The sequence below is a fragment of the Emys orbicularis genome, chromosome 12 (genome assembly GCF_028017835.1).
Source record: "Emys orbicularis isolate rEmyOrb1 chromosome 12, rEmyOrb1.hap1, whole genome shotgun sequence".
NCBI lineage: Eukaryota > Metazoa > Chordata > Testudines > Emydidae > Emys > Emys orbicularis.
This window is the reverse complement of record NC_088694.1, coordinates 18,306,159-18,325,275: the sequence shown is the minus strand read 5'-3', so window position 1 is coordinate 18,325,275 and position 19,117 is coordinate 18,306,159. Positions and strand designations below refer to the sequence as shown.

Here is a 19,117-nt window from a genome sequence, read left to right as displayed (position 1 = left end):
TACATATTATCAAACCCTTTCTGTTATGAATGGGAGCAAAGTACCTTACAGACAATATCAGGATTAGCATAAGGTTTCATGTTGGAGTGGATCTGGGGCTAACTTATCCAAGGTTGAGTTGGATTAATAGTTCAGCTTTAATCAATGTATCCTGCAACCATCTGGCTCAAACTGTACATTGTTTCTGTCAATAATGGGTTTAGGTTTCTTCTAAGCTCTTTAGGAAGGGATTTCATTATGAAATTGCAACAGTGAGTTGATTTGATACAGGGCACATTGATACAACCATGACTCAAAATCTAAAGGGTGGTGAGAATGGTTGCAATCCATGTAGGAAATCTGACTCCCTGGTTCCATGAAGGAAAATTTCTACTGCAAGTCTTTTCATCTTAAAATTACCACGGCATTAGATTTCTTGAGATCATTTTGTTTGAAGACAAAAATAATGTTTTTGTTAGGAACCTTTTCAGCTAATCAGAACTCATTTTTGTAATTCTTCATCACAGGAATGAAAAGCCATTTGTAAGACTGACTCCCCTGTAAAAGAACCTGTTATACCGCACATACTAAAAAGAAGTATCTTAAAAAAATAGACAAGATCTTTTTTATAATCACAAAATAGAAAAGTTTGTACTTTGGGAGCAGCATCCCTCTTCAAAGCCTCTAACTTCAGTTAAAATTATAACAGCCAGTTTTACTGTATGTGAGCTCAAAAACTGCAAATGTTAGCACTGCTCTGTCTTATGAGCTAATTCAAAAATAAATAAAGCAGGCTGAAGGAATGTTTTGTCATTCCACTATTAGAATACAATTTTAACAACCCCTTTAAATGACAGAGGCATCTGTGCATAAATAACCCTACATGTTAAGTCTCCCCTTGGGGACAGTAACCTTCTTTAATAAAACTGCTGCAATGACAAGACCCTATATATCAACAGTCTTTAATACAAAAACATATGATCTAATCTGCTTCCCCAGCTTGAGAAATAATGCAGAGTGACAGATCAGTGGAAGGCAAAAACCAAGCATACCCTTCCATGCAATCTTAAGTAGGCCAGCTTTAAATATTTTAGAACAACACTGAGCCAGCCAACCAAAATTTATTTTCTTCGTCCTGCCTCCAACACAAACTTGGTGACATTAAAGGAAAATAGAAATTATATTCTTCTATGGCAGAACATCACTTGTGTGTTAATCAGTGATTGGAATCTCTGCAAACCATCTTCTCTCGAGTGGGAAAACCTTCCGGGATTTCATTAGTTAGATTCTGATGTGCTAAGAGAGGTTATGCTTTGAAGTGTCAACATTTTATTCAGAAAAAGGTCTGTTACAAGTCTAAAATCATAGATAATAAAGTTGCCTTATCTGTAACTGTGTGCTTTTTGGAGAACTGTAAGAAAATCTATGGTGAAAGATTTGCTGAGCGTCATCTAGTTGATGCATCCAGCTGTCCAGTAGACAAAGAGAAGCATAAAAGGTATATAGTACTAGGCTGAAGTTCTGTTTGGACTTCCTGTGACATCAGCTGCAACAACTTGTTTTGCTTGATCTCGCTTCAGAGTTTATTCTACTGCTGCTGTCACTGTTTAGACTAATATTATAATGTGGAAAATTCACAGACAAACTCTCTACAGACTTTGAGTGAGGCCTTGACATTGAGGAAACACTACAAGGCCTGGTCTACACTAAGAGTTTATGTCGAATTTAGCACCGTTACATCGAATTAACTCTGCACCCGTCCACACAACGAAGCTATTTAGTTCGACATAGAGGTCTCTTAAATTCGACTTCTGTACTCCTCCCCTACGAGGGGAGTAGCGCTAAATTCGACATGGCCATGTCGAATTAGGCTAGGTGTGGATGGAAATCGACGCTAATAGCTCCGGGAGCTATCCCACAGTGCACCACTCTGTTGACGCTCTGGACAGCAGTCCGAGCTCGGATGCTCTGACCAGCCACACAGGAAAAGCCCCGGGAAAATTTGAATTCCTTTTCCTGTCTGGGCAGTTTGAATCTCATTTCCTGTTTGGACATCGTGGCGAGCTCAGCTGCACTGGCAACGATGCAGAGCTCTCCAGCAGAGATGGCCATGCAATCTCAGAATAGAAAGAGGGCCCCAGCATGGACTGATCGGGAAGTCTTGGATCTCATCGCTGTGTGGGGCGATGAGTCCGTGCTTTCCGAGCCGCGATCGAAAAGACGGAATGCAAAGATCTACGAGAAGATCTCTAAAGCCATGGCAGAGAGAGGATACAGCCGGGATGCAACGCAGTGCCGCGTGAAAATCAAGGAGCTGAGACAAGGCTACCAGAAGACCAAAGAGGCAAACGGATGCTCCGGATCCCAGCCCCAGACATCCCGTTTCTACGAGGCACTGCATTCCATCCTAGGAGCGGCCGCCACCACTACCCCACCACTGACCGTGGACTCTGAGGATGGGATATTGTCGACGGCCGGTTCCTCGGACATGTTAGCGGACGGGGAAGATGAGGAAGGAGATGAGGAGGACGAGGCAGTCGACAGCGCTTACAACGCTGATTTCCCCGACAGCCAGGATCTCTTCATCACCCTTACAGAGATCCCCTACCAACCATCCCCAGGCGTTAACCCGGACACAGAATCAGGGGAAGGATCAGTCGGTAAGTGTTTTAAACATGTAAATATTTATTTTTAACAGAACAGGAATATTAACAATATTAACAATGGGTTTTTCATGATTACTTTGCCCTAGGCGCTTAACGTTTCAGTCCTTGGCAGTGCAACTACTGAAAAAAAATCTAACAATGTCCGCTTTAGCATGATTGTTTTGCCCTAGGCACTCTACTGTTTAGTCCCTGCCAGTGCAGCTACAGTAAAATCCGGTCTATATGTCCGGGGATAGAGCAGAAATCCTCCTGGGACATCTCCACGAAGCTCTCCTGGAGGTAATTGGAAAGCCTTTGCATCAGGTTCCTGGGGAGAGCGGCCTTATTGGGTCCTCCGTGGTAGGAAACGTTTCCGCGCCAGGAGACAATCAAGTACTCGGGTATCATTGCCTTGCAGAGCATGGCGGCATACGGCCCTGGTCTTTGCAGGCTTTCCCGAAGCATTCTTTCTTTCTCCGTCTCTGAAATCCTCATCAGAGTGATGTCGCTCATGGTGACCTGCTTTGAATTAGGTAGGGGAATGTTAGTATTGGGACTGCTTGCCTGTTCCTTTACAGAACTGTAACCGGCAGTTTACAGCCACGCGGTGGAGGCGGGAGAGGAGCAGCATACGGGGATCTTTCCCTGGGACAGCCGCGAGGGGGTGGGACAGGGGCAGAGTTCATGCTTGCCGGATTGCTGGCAGCAGGGACTGGCATTGCTTTGAACGTGAAAGGAGGCCAGTGCTATTATTAAAGTTTTAAGCAGCCACAAGTCTACGGCTTACCATGTCAGCCTGTTACCCAAATTCCGCTGTCCTGTCCCGCTTGTCTGATCTGCACTGCAAGACCCCAGGCACTGAATGCGAAGGCCGAAAATTCGACCTTGTCCTGAGTGCGCATGTGATAGGTGCTGTGCATGGTCTTGTTCACAGAGAAAGACTATGTTCTTTGTTCACAAAAAATTTTATCTTTCTGAGGAATTCACTCCCTTTTTCCCATCCCACAGCTGCGACTGTCTCCCGACCTACCCTGGCATCACACTCCCAGAGGCTAGCGCAGATTAGGCGTAGGAAGAAGAGGACACGGGAGGACATGTTCTCGGAACTTATGGGCTGCTCCCGAGCCCAGGCAGCCCAGCAGACCCAGCGGAGGGAGAACTTGTCCCAAATCCACCGATCACACATGGAACGGGAGGAGAGGTGGCGGCAGGAAGACCAGCAGGCGACTCAAACGCTGCTTGGACTAATGAGGGAGCAAATGGACACGCTCCGGCGCCTTGTGGATGTTCTGCAGGACCGGAGGCAGGAGGACAGAGCCCCGCTGCAGTCTATCTCTAACCGCCCTCCCCCGCCACAAAGTCCCATACCCCCCTCACCCAAAGTCCCAAGAAGGAGGGGCGGCAGAGTCCGTGAAAACTCTCACTCCACCCCTGCAGACTGCTCAAGTACCAGAAGGCTCTCATTCCCCAAAATTTGATAAGTCCTTTCCTTCCCGCCTCACCCAAGCCCCCGTCCCAGTTTCATCCCCCAGTTTCATGTGTAGTTGCTAATAAAAAATACGTTTCTGTTAATTACTGTTTCCATCATGTTCTTTTAGAGGAGAGTCTGTTTGAAGGGGGGGAAGGGGGTTGGTAATTGGACAGGACAGTCACCTTTACCAGGGTACAGACGCGGGGGCAGGTTCAGCAGCAGGGCACACACACATTGCAGTCACTAGTTACCCTGGTCAGTCTGGGAGGTGGTTTTCATGTTCTGTGTGGGGGGGGCTATGTGACTTTGTGGCGGGAGAGGGTGGTTAGAGATCTTATGCAGCGGTCCTTATCCTGGATCACAGAGCCACGCAGCAGGGGATCTGTAACCGTCCTCCCCCTGCCACAAAGTCACATAGCCCCCACACACAGAGTCCCGAACAGGAGGGGTGGCAGGCTCCGTTGAAACAACCAGTCCACCAGTGCGGAGCCTGTCATTCCTGGAGTTTAGAAGCGTCCTTTGCATCACTACACTACACCCGCTCCCCACCACAGTCTGCGTCCCAGGTTCAACACTTTACCGCGAAAACAGTAGTAAAGAAAACGGTGTTCATTAACAAATTTCAAGTGATTTTATTTTTAAACGTGTGTTGGAAGGGGGGGAACGGGGTGAACGGGGTATGTAACTGGAGAGGATAGTGAACATTTACTGGGTAAAGAAACGGGGGCAGGTTCAGCTTCTCTGTAAACAAACTTAATAGTCACAGGTTACCCTGCTCACTCAGGAACCTAGCTTTCAAAGCCTCCCGGATGCACAGCGCGTCCCACTGGGCTCTTCTAATCGCCCGGCTGTCTGGCTGGGCGTAATCAGCAGCCAGGCTATTCGTCTCAACCTCCCACCCCGCCATAAAGGTCTCCCCCTTGCTCTCACACAGATTGTGGAGCACACAGCAAGCTGCAATAACAATGGGGATATTGGTTTCACTGAGATCAGAGCGAGTCAGTAAGGTTCTCCCCTTGAGACGTCCAAAAGCACACTCCACCACCATTCTGCACTTGCTCAGCCGGTAGTTGAAGAGTTCTTTTTCAGTGTCCAGGGCGCCTGTATAGGGCTTCATGAGCCAGGGCATTAGCGGGTAGGCTGGGTCCCCGAGGATGACTATAGGCATCTCCACATCCCCAAGAGTTATTTTGTGGTCCGGGAAGTAAATACCTTCCTGCAGCCGTCTAAACAGACCAGAGTTCCTGAAAACACGAGCGTCATGAACCTTGCCCGGCCATCCGATGTTGATGTTTGTAAAACGTCCCCTATGGTCCACCAGTGCTTGCAGCACCATTGAAAAGTAGCCCTTTCGGTTAATGTACTGGCTGGCCTGGTGGTCCGGTCCCAGGATAGGGATGTGAGTTCCATCTATAGCCCCACCGCAGTTTGGGAATCCCATCGCGGCGAAGCCATCTATGATGACCTCCACGTTTCCCAGGGTCACTACCTTTGAGAGCAGTAGCTCAACGATTGCGTTGGCTACTTGCATCACAACCACCCCCACGGTAGATTTGCCTAGCCAAAGTGGTTCGCGACTGACTGGTAGCTGTCTGGCGTTGCAAGCTTCCAGAGGGCTATGGCCACTCGCTTCTGGACAGTCAGGGCTGCTCGCATCCGGGTGTCCTTGCGCTTCAGGGCAGGGGACAGCAACTCACAAAGTTCCAGGAAAGTCCCCTTCCGCATGTGAAAGTTTCGCAGCCACTGTGATTCATCCCAGACCTGCAGCACTATGCGGTCCCACCAGTCCGTGCTTGCTTCCCGGGCCCAGAATCGCCGTTCCACAACATCAACATGACCCATTGCCACCATGATGTCCTCGGCGCGGGGTCCCGTGCTTTGTGACAGGTCTGTGCCACTCTCAGACTTCAGGTCCTCACCGCGCTGCCGTAGCCTCCTCGCCCGATTTCTCAGCATCTGCCTCTGGGAAAGGTGGATGATAAGGTGCGAGGTGTTGACAACGGCCATAACTGCAGCGATTGTCGCAGCGGGATCCATGCTCGCAGTGCTGTGGCGTCCGCGCTGTCACTGACCAGAAAAGTGCGCGAACTGATTTCCCGCCGGCACTTTCAGGGAGGGAGGGCGGGAGTGACGGTTGGATGACGACAGTTACCCAAAACCACCCTCGACACATTTTTTTCCCCAGAAGGCATTGGGGGCTCGACCCAGAATTCCAATGGGCAGCGGGGACTGCGGGAACTGTGGGATAGCTGCCCACAGTGCACCGCTTCCAATGTCGATGCTTGCCCCGTTAGTGTGGACTCACAAAGTCAAATTACTGTCCTTAGTGTGGACACACACGTTCGACTTTGTAATATCGATTCCACATATTCGATTTAAGTAAAATCGAACTACTCTCGTAATGTAGACATACCCCAAAACTGTGCAAGCTCTGTGGCAGACACTGAGAAGTCACTCCGTTTTTACAACTCTGTTTGTGTACTAATAATTATCCCCTACCATCTGAGAACGAAGCTTTCCCTGCATTATGTGTCAGAGAGCCCCTTATTGTCTCCTCCACTGTAAATGGAGAACAGAAGAGCTAAAATGGTCAGAACAGAGATGCAGACATCCCAGGTACCCGGAAGCATACATATTAAGATGACAACTGTAGGGATCTTCAGTAGCACAATTTAACATTCAGAGTAGATGGTGGTCTTATGATGAGCCCTGCAACATCTTTCAGGGATATAATGAATCTGAGAAATGCATTTCACAGAAGGGCTCTATTATCCATCCAAAGATTATGAGGAAAAGTGCAAAGGAAGTATATATGGTACGGCCGATAGAAGCACTAGATCCCAGGAGTGTGCATGTAGGACATTTTTCAAAAGTTCTTCAAATACTGCTGCATGGCAGGGCATATTAAGAAAGAGGGCTTTGTTGTACTGAAACAATAACTGAGCAGGCTGTAACGTGTGCTTCTTAAAACCTCACATTTCCTATGACAACTGGCATTTGTGCACAAGCCTGAAGACTATAGAAAAGACAGGTAATTATAAGAGATTCAAACACACAAACGCAGGTTTTTTGTGCATACTACTGCACATGTTTTTGCACACACATTTTGCCACGCCTTAAAAATATGCCTCACTGCATACTGTTTCCCACACATCCCCTGCTTGCTTGTATTTATTAAATATTCACACTATGACTGGACCTTCTTCTAGAGACTTGTCCAAGTACATTCACTATTACATACCCATAGCAAAGTTTAACTCTGTGATCACATTTTGCAAAAGATATGATTGCAGCACAAATACAGAGTATTAGTCATACAAGCATTCAAATATTAGTCCATGAGAAACTACTTTCCTGTACTATGATAGTGGGATCCAGTCAAGTCTCTCCAGCTAACCAATAATGGTGTGTAATATTAAAGATTAGATTTCCCTTTAGGTGTTAAAATACATTAACATCTTTAAAAGATATAAATATTGAAAAGGGAAATATAAAAATCCTGTATACGAATTTAAATGATTGTCTGCAGGAGCAGGATTTATTGTGAATTCTTCAGTATAAGCCAATAGTAGAAACTTGCTCAACATAAATAAATAACTTTAGCAGCTGTTTGAAGATCTAATATTGAATGTTTCATTAACTAGCATTTTATTGTCAGAGATCATGCAATTAATATCAGTGTTTGGCAGCTACACTTGTTAAAGAGCTTGAATTAATCTCCAAGTGACTTCATCTGTTTTGAAGCTAAATTTGAGAGATACCTGTAGGTGGACATGTCTATTCAACCTCTGGAATTTTAATGAATGCTCTCAAACCTTGCGCTTGCTTTCTATTTCTGTTTCCATCTTACATACTATTTCCCCCAATTTTCCCTCTTTGTGCTTCTTTCTTTTAAAAGCTGCTAACAGATCACCTCTCCCTATGTAGGAAAACTGCCAAGCACATTGTCTTCTTGCGCCAGATTTGTACTTATTCAATGGGACATATATTAACAGGTTACTCAGAGCTCACTAACACGAATAAAGAACAGTAACTCCTCACTTAAAGTTGTCCCGGTTGTTTCGTTGTTATGTTGCTGATCAATTAGAGAACATGCTTGTTTAAAGTTGTGCAATGCTCCCTTATAATCAGGGCCGGCTCTGGCTTTTTGGCCGCCCCAAGCAAAAAAAAAACCACAACCCCCTCCCCCCCCCCCGCCCCAAAACGGGGCGGCCAGAACGGCAAAGCAAAAAAAAAAAAACACCTGCGCGGGTGCAGGGGGACCGGCTGGGGGGGGGGGGGGAAGGGAGCGGGCGGGAGAGAGAGAAGGGGGGCGGCCAGGGCTACAGCAGGGGCGCTGCCACGCGGCCCCTCCCGCTGCGCCGCCTCCTGCCGCCTGCCGCGAGGGCTCCGCTCCGGTCGGCAGGGAGAGAAGGAAGAGGAATGCCCTGCAGGGGCGGCCGGAGCGGGGGAAAAAAAAAAAAAAAAAAAAAGCGGCCATGCCGCCCTAGGATTGGGCAGAATGCCGCCTCCAACAATCTGCCGCCCCAAGCACCAGCTTGCTCAGCTGGTTCCTGGAGCCGGCCCTGCTTATAATGTCGTTTGGCAGCTGCCTGCTTTGTCCACTGCTTGCAGGAAGAGCAGCCCATTGGAGCTAGCTGGTGGGGTCTTGGAACCAGGGTGGACAGGCAGCCCGCCCCCTATCAGCTCCCCGCTCCCCTAAGTTCCCTGTGCGGCAGCCACCCAGCAGGCTATCAATTGCCAGCAGTTCAGCTGTCCCTCCCCCCACTGCCAAGTGCTGCTCCTGCCCTCTGCCTTGGAGCTGCTCCCCGGAGCCTCCTGCTTGCTGTGCCCGGGGGGGGGGGGGGAGAGAGGAGAGAAGAGGGGCTAATGTCAGGGTGTCCCCCTCCCCCCTGCTCCTGCACCCCACTTACCCCATCTCCATAGGGTGGGGGACATGACAGGGCTCAGGATGGAGGGAGCTTCCTGGGAGCAGCTGCTGTCTCACCTTGCTGATCTACTTAACAAGGCAATGTACTTAGGGTGGGGTAAGCCTACTTAAAGGGGCAATGCGCATCTCTCTCTCTCACACAGGGTCTCTCTCTCTGTCTGCCATGCTGTCTCCCCTCTCTCCATTAGTGCTGCCTTGTACAGGGTGAGGCTACATTAACAACAATGGGTTAACCCTTGAGGGCTCACCCAAAAGCTAGTTCATCATTTAGCAGCCAGGCATTCCCTGGGAAAAATCCCACCCTCTGACTTCACCACCTCAACCAAGCTTCACAATCATCATTGCTGTGTACAGTATTAAATTGTTTGTTTAAAACTTGTAGTGTGTGTGTGTGTGTGTGTGTGCGCGCGCATATATATTATATAATATAGTCTTTTGTCTGGTGAAAAACATTTCCCTGGAACCTAACCCCCCTATTTACATTAATTCTTATGGGGAAATTGGATTTGCTTAACATCGTTTTGCTTTAAGTCGCATTTTTCAGGAACATAACTACAACGTTAAGCGAGGAGTTACTGTATCTCCCAGGCAGCTAGGTCTCTCTCTGTCCATGAATGAGATAGTTATGTAAGCTGGTCCCAATGACCTACCGCAGTGGTTCTCAACGGAGTCCTGCATGGATACAAATTTATAACCGCAGCGGCGAAAGGAGCAGAACATGGGGCCGCCGCTTCCAGGAGCCAGCGTTCCACTCCGGCAGCTCCTCCAGTGCGGCTGTACTGCCCCCAGCCCACCCACTGGGGCGGGCATCAGGCTCAGCGGCAGCTGTCCCTGTTTGCGCTCTTGTGTTCAAGCGGCACACATAGGGTGACCAGATAGCAAGTGTGAAAAATCGGGACGAGGGTGGGGGTAATAGGAGCCTATATAAGAAGAAGCCCCAAAAATCGGGACTGTCCCTATAAAATTGGGACACCTGGTCACCCTAGGCGCACACACTCCCAGACTGGAGACGCAGACAGCTGTGTGGAAGGGACGGGGGCAGGGCTGGGGGGGGTGCTACAGCTGTGCCGGAGGAGTTGCCAGCATGGGATGCTGGCTCCTGACAGCAGCAGCCTGTTTCTGCTCCTTTCACTGCTGCGGTTCCCAGGGGAGCCCTGCAGTTCTATGAAAACCGATTTATATCCACGAATATAAATTTGAATCCACGCAGGGCTCTAATTCTCAATCTATTTACCATTGTGGGCCACATATGCAGCTCTCTGTGTGTTATGTGGGCCATATCCACACACACGCACACAATCTGTACATCTACAAAAAAATAAGGTTTAGTATGTGTTATATGGCAGCAATATGATTCAGATTGACATAGTACAGGGGTAGGCAACCTATGGCACGCGAGCTGATTTTCAGTGGCACTCACACTGCCCGGGTCCTGGCCACCAGTCCGGGGGGCTCTGCATTTTAATTTAATTTTAAATGAAGCTTCTTAAACATTTTAAAAACCTTATTTACTTTACATAAAATAATAGTTTAGTTATATATTATACACTTATAGAAAGAGACCTTCCAAAAAAGTTAAAATGTATGACAGGCATGCGAAACCTTAAATTAGAGTGAATAAATGAAGACTCGGCACACCACTTCCGAAAGGTTGCCGACCCCTGATATAGTACCTTTCATTTCAACACTGGCAAGTGTCTAGCAAGAGTGCCCCCCATGCACTCAGCCCCACCCTGTACCCAGCCAAGAACTGCCCCCTTGCACTCAGCCCCCCCATACACACAGCCCCCTAGCCAGGGACTGTCCCCCATGCACACAGCACCTGCACCCAGGGACTGCCCCCAAGCCTCTCCCCAGACTGTCCCCCAGCCAGGGAATGGCCCCCCGTCACCCAACCCCCCTGGGACTGTCCCTCCCAGCATCCAGACCACCCCAACACTGGGTTGGCACACAAAATCTGCCACTGCGCCTCCTCCCAAGCGGCACGAGGTTTGGGGAGGCTTAGCCTCTTCCAGCCTCCATTACATGTCGCTCATGGTGTTTGTCCTGCAGAGACTGGGTACTCTGTCCAGATCAGAACCGCCCTCCACCACCCCCCAGGAATGGCTCCTCCAGCATCCAGTCCCCCACCCAGGGACTGCCCCCCAGCCTACCCCAGCAACTGTCCCCAGCCCCCCCAAGGATTGCCCCCCCAGCATTCAACCCCCTCATCCAGGGACTGTGCCCCAGTACCTAGCTCCCCATCCAGGCACTGCCCCCAGCCACCCACCTAGAGTCTGTCCCCCATGCACTGGCTGCACCCCCCTCCCCATAGCCCCTGCACCTCTCCCCACACCTGCTGGCTTCCAATCTCCACTGCAGGTAGCTCAGCTGTGCAACCTGCCCTGCCTGTTGCTGCAGTCCTAGTGCCAGGGAGCCTGCTCCAGAGGAGGTCACTGGATCCATGATCCTGCAGGGTGGGAGGTGCTAATCACCCTGGCCTCCTGCCGATGCTGCTAGGCCCAATCCTGCTGGGGGGGGGGTGATGTCACTGGGCCTCATCCTGTCGGGGGGCTCATGTTAGGCCTGATCGTGCACCTCCCCATTTTTGCACCCCTCCCACCGGCTCTGTGCCCCAGCAGGTGCCCCTCCTGCCCCACCCCATTTATGGCCCTGAGGATATCATGTGGGCCGCAACTGTGTGCTGATTGGGCCACAAGCGGTCTGCAGGTTGAGAACCACTGACCTATTGTAACTACAGTAATAGGATATCCAAACCTCAGTCCAAATTGAACTGGAGATCCTGGGATTTATAATGCATTGGACATCAGCACTAGGATAGCTTGGATTCTCATTAATCTAATTGGAAAATTAATCTCTGGGTGTAATTTAAGCCTTTTCTACCACCAGTATATTTCGCCTCTTCTTACTCATATACCAACTTGTTCACTACTCAGTATAATTCTCATAATTAGGAAGACAAGCCACTAAGCATGCCTGTTCCAATAGTTGACTAAACTCTTCCTTGGTCTTCTGAGAGGTCAGAAGAAAGCAGTTATCTTCTCTCCTTTATATCCAGCACAGCACATTCCAACTCCTTTGACCCAAGGATCATGCAGTCTTTTCATCAAACCCTCCCTTGTTTCAACCCATGGTTAGGGTTTGGTTTCCTGAGTAAAAAGTATGATTAACAGCAGAACAAATAAAAGGGAAGTTAAGCCCCTTTCCTGAATGCTCTGCATCTCCTTTTGGCAAACCACACCTGTTACTGCTATATTGTTAAACACACCTTAGGTTAAAATAAGGGGAAGGCTGTTTGAGCCTGATATTGTATCCTCTCTCCTTTCACATCAGAAATAGCCACAAAACAATCTCAGCAGAAAAACAAAATGAGAATTCACATGCCAGCTCTGCCCACCAAAAGCACAGCTTCCTTCTAAATTTCCTCAGAAATACTGGTAATCTTCGCTGTGCTCAGTTTTCCAAATTTTTGTTAGCTTGCATTTGCAATCTGTAGACCAAACTGCAATTGACATCTTGTTTCCATGTTCCTGAATGCATTAACTCCAATACTCATAAACAGCAGTTTGGATAGATAAAGTTGGCCAATTTAAGAATAAAAAATGATCTCAAACAAACATCTGGTCTCACAAAGCCATTAATTGGAATATGATAAATATCAAATCTCAGCTTCATCAAATGCATTTTCTCCAGCCGGACCCTAATTTGTGTGGACAGATGCCCATTGTGCTTGAAATTGGAAAGAGACATCAGATTACCTGAGAAAAGAAGTATACTGCCCAGAGGACATTAACAATTGCATCAGAGACAGGCAGGCGGGCATAAAATAGAAAGTGATAAATTTTTTAGGACCACCCTCTGGATTTTGGTCACATGAGACTGTGAGATAATGTACTTGGCTTTTTTGGATATGCATTATTGAAACTGGTCTGTCTAATTGTGAAAAACATAACCATCACTCCAAAAAACAAACAAACAAAAAAACCCTTCGGAACCTGCCTCACTTAAACTAACATTTTATTTCTTATCCTGTTACACCAGAAAACTTTCTAATTACCTTTTGAAACAAGTGACGATTGGGATATAGCTTATGACATGCAGAAACACTGATAAAAAGAAAGTATCTATAAAAGCATTGTCATGATGCCATCATAAACTTTTGGTTTAGAACAGCAGCTGTCCCTGCAGAAATCAAAGTTCCTTCATTTTACTACAATGCTCCACCTTTCCCCCACAATTTGTTTTCTCATCTACTATACTGGAAATTTGCTTTAACAGCGCTCAAAAGAAACACAAAACAGATTCTATCGCTTCAACTTTTAAACAGACATGGGCTTCATAAATCCATTTATAAATGTACCTAAAAAACTACTCCTATAAAACTGCTTTCTGGTAATTGCTTCTCACTATATACAACATTCTGCAAAGATATAGGTTAATTTTTCAGCAAGCTTCTCAACTTAATCGTTATGTCAAATCATTAAGATTAAACAAACTTTCTTTGCTTAATCTTCTTTCCTCAACAATTACAACTTCAGCTAGTGGAACAGATGATCAGAGCTGGATAAGCAGGTAGAATCTTCTGATCCTAAATGATCTTGGCAGTAATCAAATACTTATCTTCGTGGGAAAAATCCCTAAAATAGTTTTAATTTCTTGGAATACTATTAAATAACGGAATTTAGAGATAAAAAAAACAATGTGTGCTTCAAATACTGCAGTTTCACAAGGAAATTGGGTAATTACATGAAAAGCCAGTTATGTATCTAAACCTACCATCTTTGTGTGCAACTTCTCAGCTTGTGCACATAACATTAATAAGCAAATTGAAGATAAACATTAAAAATCAGAGTTTTGTTTCCCTACCAAAGCAGGATATAACCCCAGAGACAGAATGTATCAAATCTTAAACTGATGTTACATTTGCTGTCAGTGAGTTAGCATATTACTAGAAAATATTTTACATGTACAGATAAAAGTTTTTACAGTATTTTACCACTTGTTCCTTCTATTGTACATTTTACACAGAAAAAAATTCATTTGCAGGTTAGGGATTAGATCCTGTTCTCTGCTGCACTGGTCAAAATGTTCATTTACACTAGAGTGTCTGAGAGCAGAATCTAGCCCCAAACAAAAGCAATGCCACATCTATGAGCTAAAATACTCTGTTTGGCTCTTACCAAGTTCTACATCCTGATCATCAGTAAGAACGAGAATGATGTTTGGACGGATGTTTCTGCGGTCCCTTTGAAATCTTCCCTTCAGACGCTGATTTAATAGGAAAGCTGAACTTCCATCCAGCATTGATAAAACAGTCATTATGAATAATCCAAGAACAATGCTAGGCTGTGCCATATTGTGCTGATTTTGCGTTCTCGCCAAACAAGGTGGGTTAATGTCTTCTATTTCCTCTTTACTTGCAGATCTAACGTGGGGAGAGGGAAAGCAGGTAAGCATTTATGCAAAAACAATAAATAAAAAAATAAAATAAATGTTCCCATTTATCAAAATCTTTCAAATGAACAAGGAGGTTCTTTTTAAAAGGCTAAGTCCACATATACCTAAAATACCCTAAGCCCCCTAAATGAGAAACAAAGTCCTTGCAGTTTTTCATCTTGGTACCTGTTAGAAGTAGAAACATTCACAATTTGCAAGTTTATCTAAATTTTTTGAGACATTTTGTTGAGTGCCCGAAGTTGGCAAAAAGTTAAAGGAACCCAGCAGGGAAAGAAACATTTCTTTTTTTAACAAAATTATTTTAAAAAAAAAATGTAGCCAGGTGCAACTAATCAGAAATTAAAACAATATACTGGGAGTACTGGATCTGTGAGCTACAATAGTGCAGGGTACTTATCCATAATGTAAATTTAAGGCCCCCTGGGTACTGACTGATCTAATTTATTTACTGAGTCAAAAAAATCACCTTTAAAGGAACAATGTATCTAAATAGAGATTTTTACCAAGATTGTGGTAAAACCTATTGAGTGAACGGTAAGTTTGTCTTGTGAAGTCACAACGGACATGAATTACAAGCCAAATTCAGATCTGGCATAAGTTGCTGCAACTCATAGATTTCAATTGGAAAGCATGTCGCTTTATACCAGGGCTGAATTTGGCTGCATGGGCCTAGAAATGGTGGGATGATTTCAGGCTAGTGTTTCAGCACTAACTCTGAACTTCCTGGCTTTGTGGGTGGCAGTCATGTTATTTCAAAATGGATATGGAGGATTTACAGAAATGTGTTGCTGTTGTTGTTTTTCTGTTAAAGTACTAAACAAGCATGTTCTGTATTTAAAATTTAAGGGCCTAATCCTGCAAACTCTTATCACTAGACACATTGAGAATTGTCCTATTGCCTAGAACTGCTCATGGCAGTAAGGATTATGTCCAGAGGAAAACTGTTTGCAGGATCAGTCCCTAAGACCCTGCTCCTGCTCCCACTGGAATCAACAGCACAGCTCCTATTGATTTCTAAGCAAGCAGGGGCATGCCCCAGATGAACGAACATTTAGACATTTCTTAAATTTCAATGCTGGTTGATAATCTTCTGGCCTAAAGGAATTTTCTTTTGCTAATAGAAGTCAAAGTACCCGTAAGAAACTATACAGAGAATATCAAGAGCTAATTATTTCATCCCATCAAATGATCAATGAGTCAATTTTTGATTAATTCCCTATCTACCGGCTTTCTCTGGACTTGTGCCAGTGAGTTCACATAGTGCAGTGGAAATCAATTAAAAGTGACACACGGGAAACTATCTGCCTTTTGTAAAGACCAGAAGCGGCTGAGTAGAAAAAGCCCAGCACAGTGTGCTTTACTCAGTGAAAGAAGCTTAATGTTCTGTCCATAAAGCAAGTTAGAAATTTTCCCTCCCCCAATAGATTATTTCATAGCAATATCATAGGATCACTGCTACCAGAATTTGTTTCTTGGGATAAACCTTGATTAAGACTGTTCTCAAGCCATGACAAAACCACTGGTCTGAGAAATTACACACAGTTTCTACACTCATGGGGGGGGTGGGGGAGGGGGGAGCACAAGATTCTTATATTTAAACCAGCAGATATCTAGCTGTACTATGATGCAATATTTAGCAAGGGCTATTTCCCAATTCATATACATAGACCAGGCTTGAGAAGTCAACCTAATTATTCACCCCAGCAAGTTTCTTTACGGATTCATGGGTGAATTAAATCAATTTCTGCAGAATCTAAGATTTTATTTAAAAGAACAAATTCTAGCCCGTGTGGTTATGGGGGGGGGGAGGAGGGGAGTCTTCCTAAAACTGCAGGCTGACTGCTCTTGTACCTCTGCTCTGCCCAGAGCTTTGCTAAGCTATGACAGAGTGCACACTGACCAGTCTTGTCAGTTTTCATTGCTCATGTTCAGAATTCTGCCTGCAGCAGTGAAACAGGCAAGAATCATGCCAGTTTCACAGTGCAGCTACTACTTGGGAAAGTCAAGAGCAGTGATAGAGGCAGACCCTAGAGCTGTTCACTTGGGAGGAGGAATCCAAAGGTTGGGCGGTGCACATTAGTAGAGATATTCCCTCCTGAAGACACAAAAATTCTGATAAACAGAAATGTGTATTAACAAAACCCCACAAAACTGACGATCTGTCCATTCCCATTACATAGCCAGTTTTTTTTCTGAAGACATGGGATTTACAAGGGATCATTTAATTTTTTGCTTGGGACTAGTCAACTGAAGGCTGTCTATTACTGTTGTATCTGACCATGCTTCCCTTCCCCCTCAACTGGATATGGGATTTATGCATGAGTGTGTCTTGCATTTTCTTTCTTCGTTCAAACAAATGCATGGGAATAACCATATGACCTCACTGTTGCACCCTCTTCCCTTCTCCGCTCCCCTGCCCATTCCCTTCCTACTATTTATTATCCTCATGCATTGCATCACCCCTAAGACAATAAACCCTTTGAGCCAGGGACTACGTCTTCCTATAAAATTCTTAGTATATTTTTGAAATTGAAAAAACAACCTATACAGAGGTATCTCCACAAAAATGTATTTACAGTTATAAAGTTAAGGTTCTCTCCAAGAAAATAGGAAAAATATTGCATGTTAAGTTCAGCAGGCAACCTCTACCAAAATAATTACTTTCATCTTTAAACATCTGAAGCAGAGAGGGGCAAACTATTCTCATATGTTATGTCCCTGTTGTTATCAGGATAAGAATTCCTCATAGATACCCCCTGGAACCAACTCAAAGTATACAATTATGTCCAAAACTCATATTCATAACTGGGTAAAAAAATTAACATAATTTACAAAATAACCCTCTATTTTCTGAAATGTGTGTATTCATACAAGACAGATAGGCCACTGCTTACTCCACATTTGCTGCGAAATCTAATTAACAGCTTTAAGTAGCTTATAAAATGGCAGCAGAAGTATCTCACATTCATAGTGGTCAGATGTAGTGTATGAGTTGTGACAATACTTTGCAAAGTGTCACAGCTGAGAACGTCTCTTTAATGATTAGTGAACTTGGTAAGAGAAACAATATGTCAAAGGCAAAGCAGTTATTAAAATTCTTTCCCATTCCTGTTTGGAGGCTTGGTTTACTGTGTGTATCAATGTTGGCTAAAGAGGGGCTTATAGAATTTTACAATGTCTGCCTTCATCTGCCATATCTACCTTCATCATTAATATGGTGCATCTATGTGTAATGATGCATTTTTATCTCAGTGGCCCAGGTGATCTGGTTCTCTATGTGCTGAGACTTGTAGCCACTGCAGGCCACATTCCCATGTAATAGATGGGGACAGCTCTAATCTGTGCTGTTTCTTATGAAATTAGGTGTGCCTCTGAGGCCTGGTCTACACTACCCGCCTGAATCGGCGGGTAGAAATCGACCTCTCGGGGATCGATTTATCGCGTCCCGTCAGGACGCGACAATCGATCCCCGAATCGACGCTCTTACTCCACCAGCGAAGGTGGGAGTAAGAGCCGTCGACGGGAAGCCGCGGAGGTCGATTTTGCCGCCGTCCTCACAGCGGGGTAAGTCGGCTGCGATACGTCGAATTCAGCTACGCTATTCGCGTAGCTGAATTTGCGTATCTTAAATCGACCCCCCCCCGTAGTGTAGATGTAGCCTTAGTTTCTCCTAAATTACCCATCCAAATGTAGCAAAGTTTGATCAGCCCTGTTTATATGCAAGTACCATCAAAACCCTAGACATTTTTCTTTCAGAAGAGACAGCTAACTGAGCTGCGGTAAATCTGTGAGCATCTCCAACACAGAGAGGCCCGGGGGGTGAGGGGAGGTGGGAAGGGAAATAAAGAAAAGAAGAAGAATGTTCTCCCACCACCACCCTATTTGCTGTAACAAATCACTCCCTCCTTCATAGGCTGAATTGGATACAGATGCCTCCCTTGTTCTTAAGATCCTGCCAGTTGGGGAGCAAGATCACAGGCAAACTCAGTTCTCCTGTGTGGTAATGCAGAATGTTACCACTAAGTCAGTGGTTCTCAACCAGGAGTCCGGGGCCCCCTGAGGGGCTGTGAGCAGGTTTCAGGGGGGGCACCAAGCAGGGCCAGCATTAGACTCACTGGGGCCCAGAGTAGAAAGTTGAAGCCCCACCACATAGGACTGAAGCCCAGGGCCCTGAGTCCCACTATCCAGGCTGAAGCTTAAGCCAGAGCAATGTAGCTTTGTGGGGGCCCCTGGCAACTGCCTGGCTACCCCCTGATTTCAGTCCCGGCTTTTACATGCAGAAAACCAGTTATTGTGGCACAGGTGAGCCCTGGAGTTTTTATAGCATGTTGGGGGGGCCTCAGAAAGAAAAAGGTTGAGAACCTGCACTAAGTCACATTTATAAATGTTGACGGGAAGGGGCTGTTTTAGTGTGTTTATTCTATTAACAGAACACAGATCCAAATTCTGCTCTTGAGGGCTGCCTCCACTAGGGAAATTTCTGAAAAATGTCCCCCCACCGCCATCATCAACCCACCAGTATTAACTCTGACTTCAAATGCTGTTTTTTTTTTTTTACACCACGTTGATTAAAATCGCTTTGCACAAGTCTAACAGCTACTATGCTGAAAACTGTAGTGAATAATGCTGGGCTAT

General features: G+C 45.7%; 1 protein-coding gene across 3 annotated transcripts in view; it reads right to left on the bottom strand.

The window, feature by feature from the left end:
* Nucleotides 1-14,380, bottom strand: part of SULF2 (sulfatase 2) — a 97,641-nt gene extending 83,261 nt beyond the window's left edge. For all 3 annotated transcript variants that reach the window (XM_065414417.1, XM_065414416.1, XM_065414418.1), the window contains exon 1: nt 14,206-14,380. In XM_065414417.1, the coding sequence (XP_065270489.1) occupies nt 14,206-14,380 (175 nt within the window). The remainder of the gene's footprint in view (nt 1-14,205) is intronic.
* Nucleotides 14,381-19,117: the final 4,737 nt, after the last annotated feature.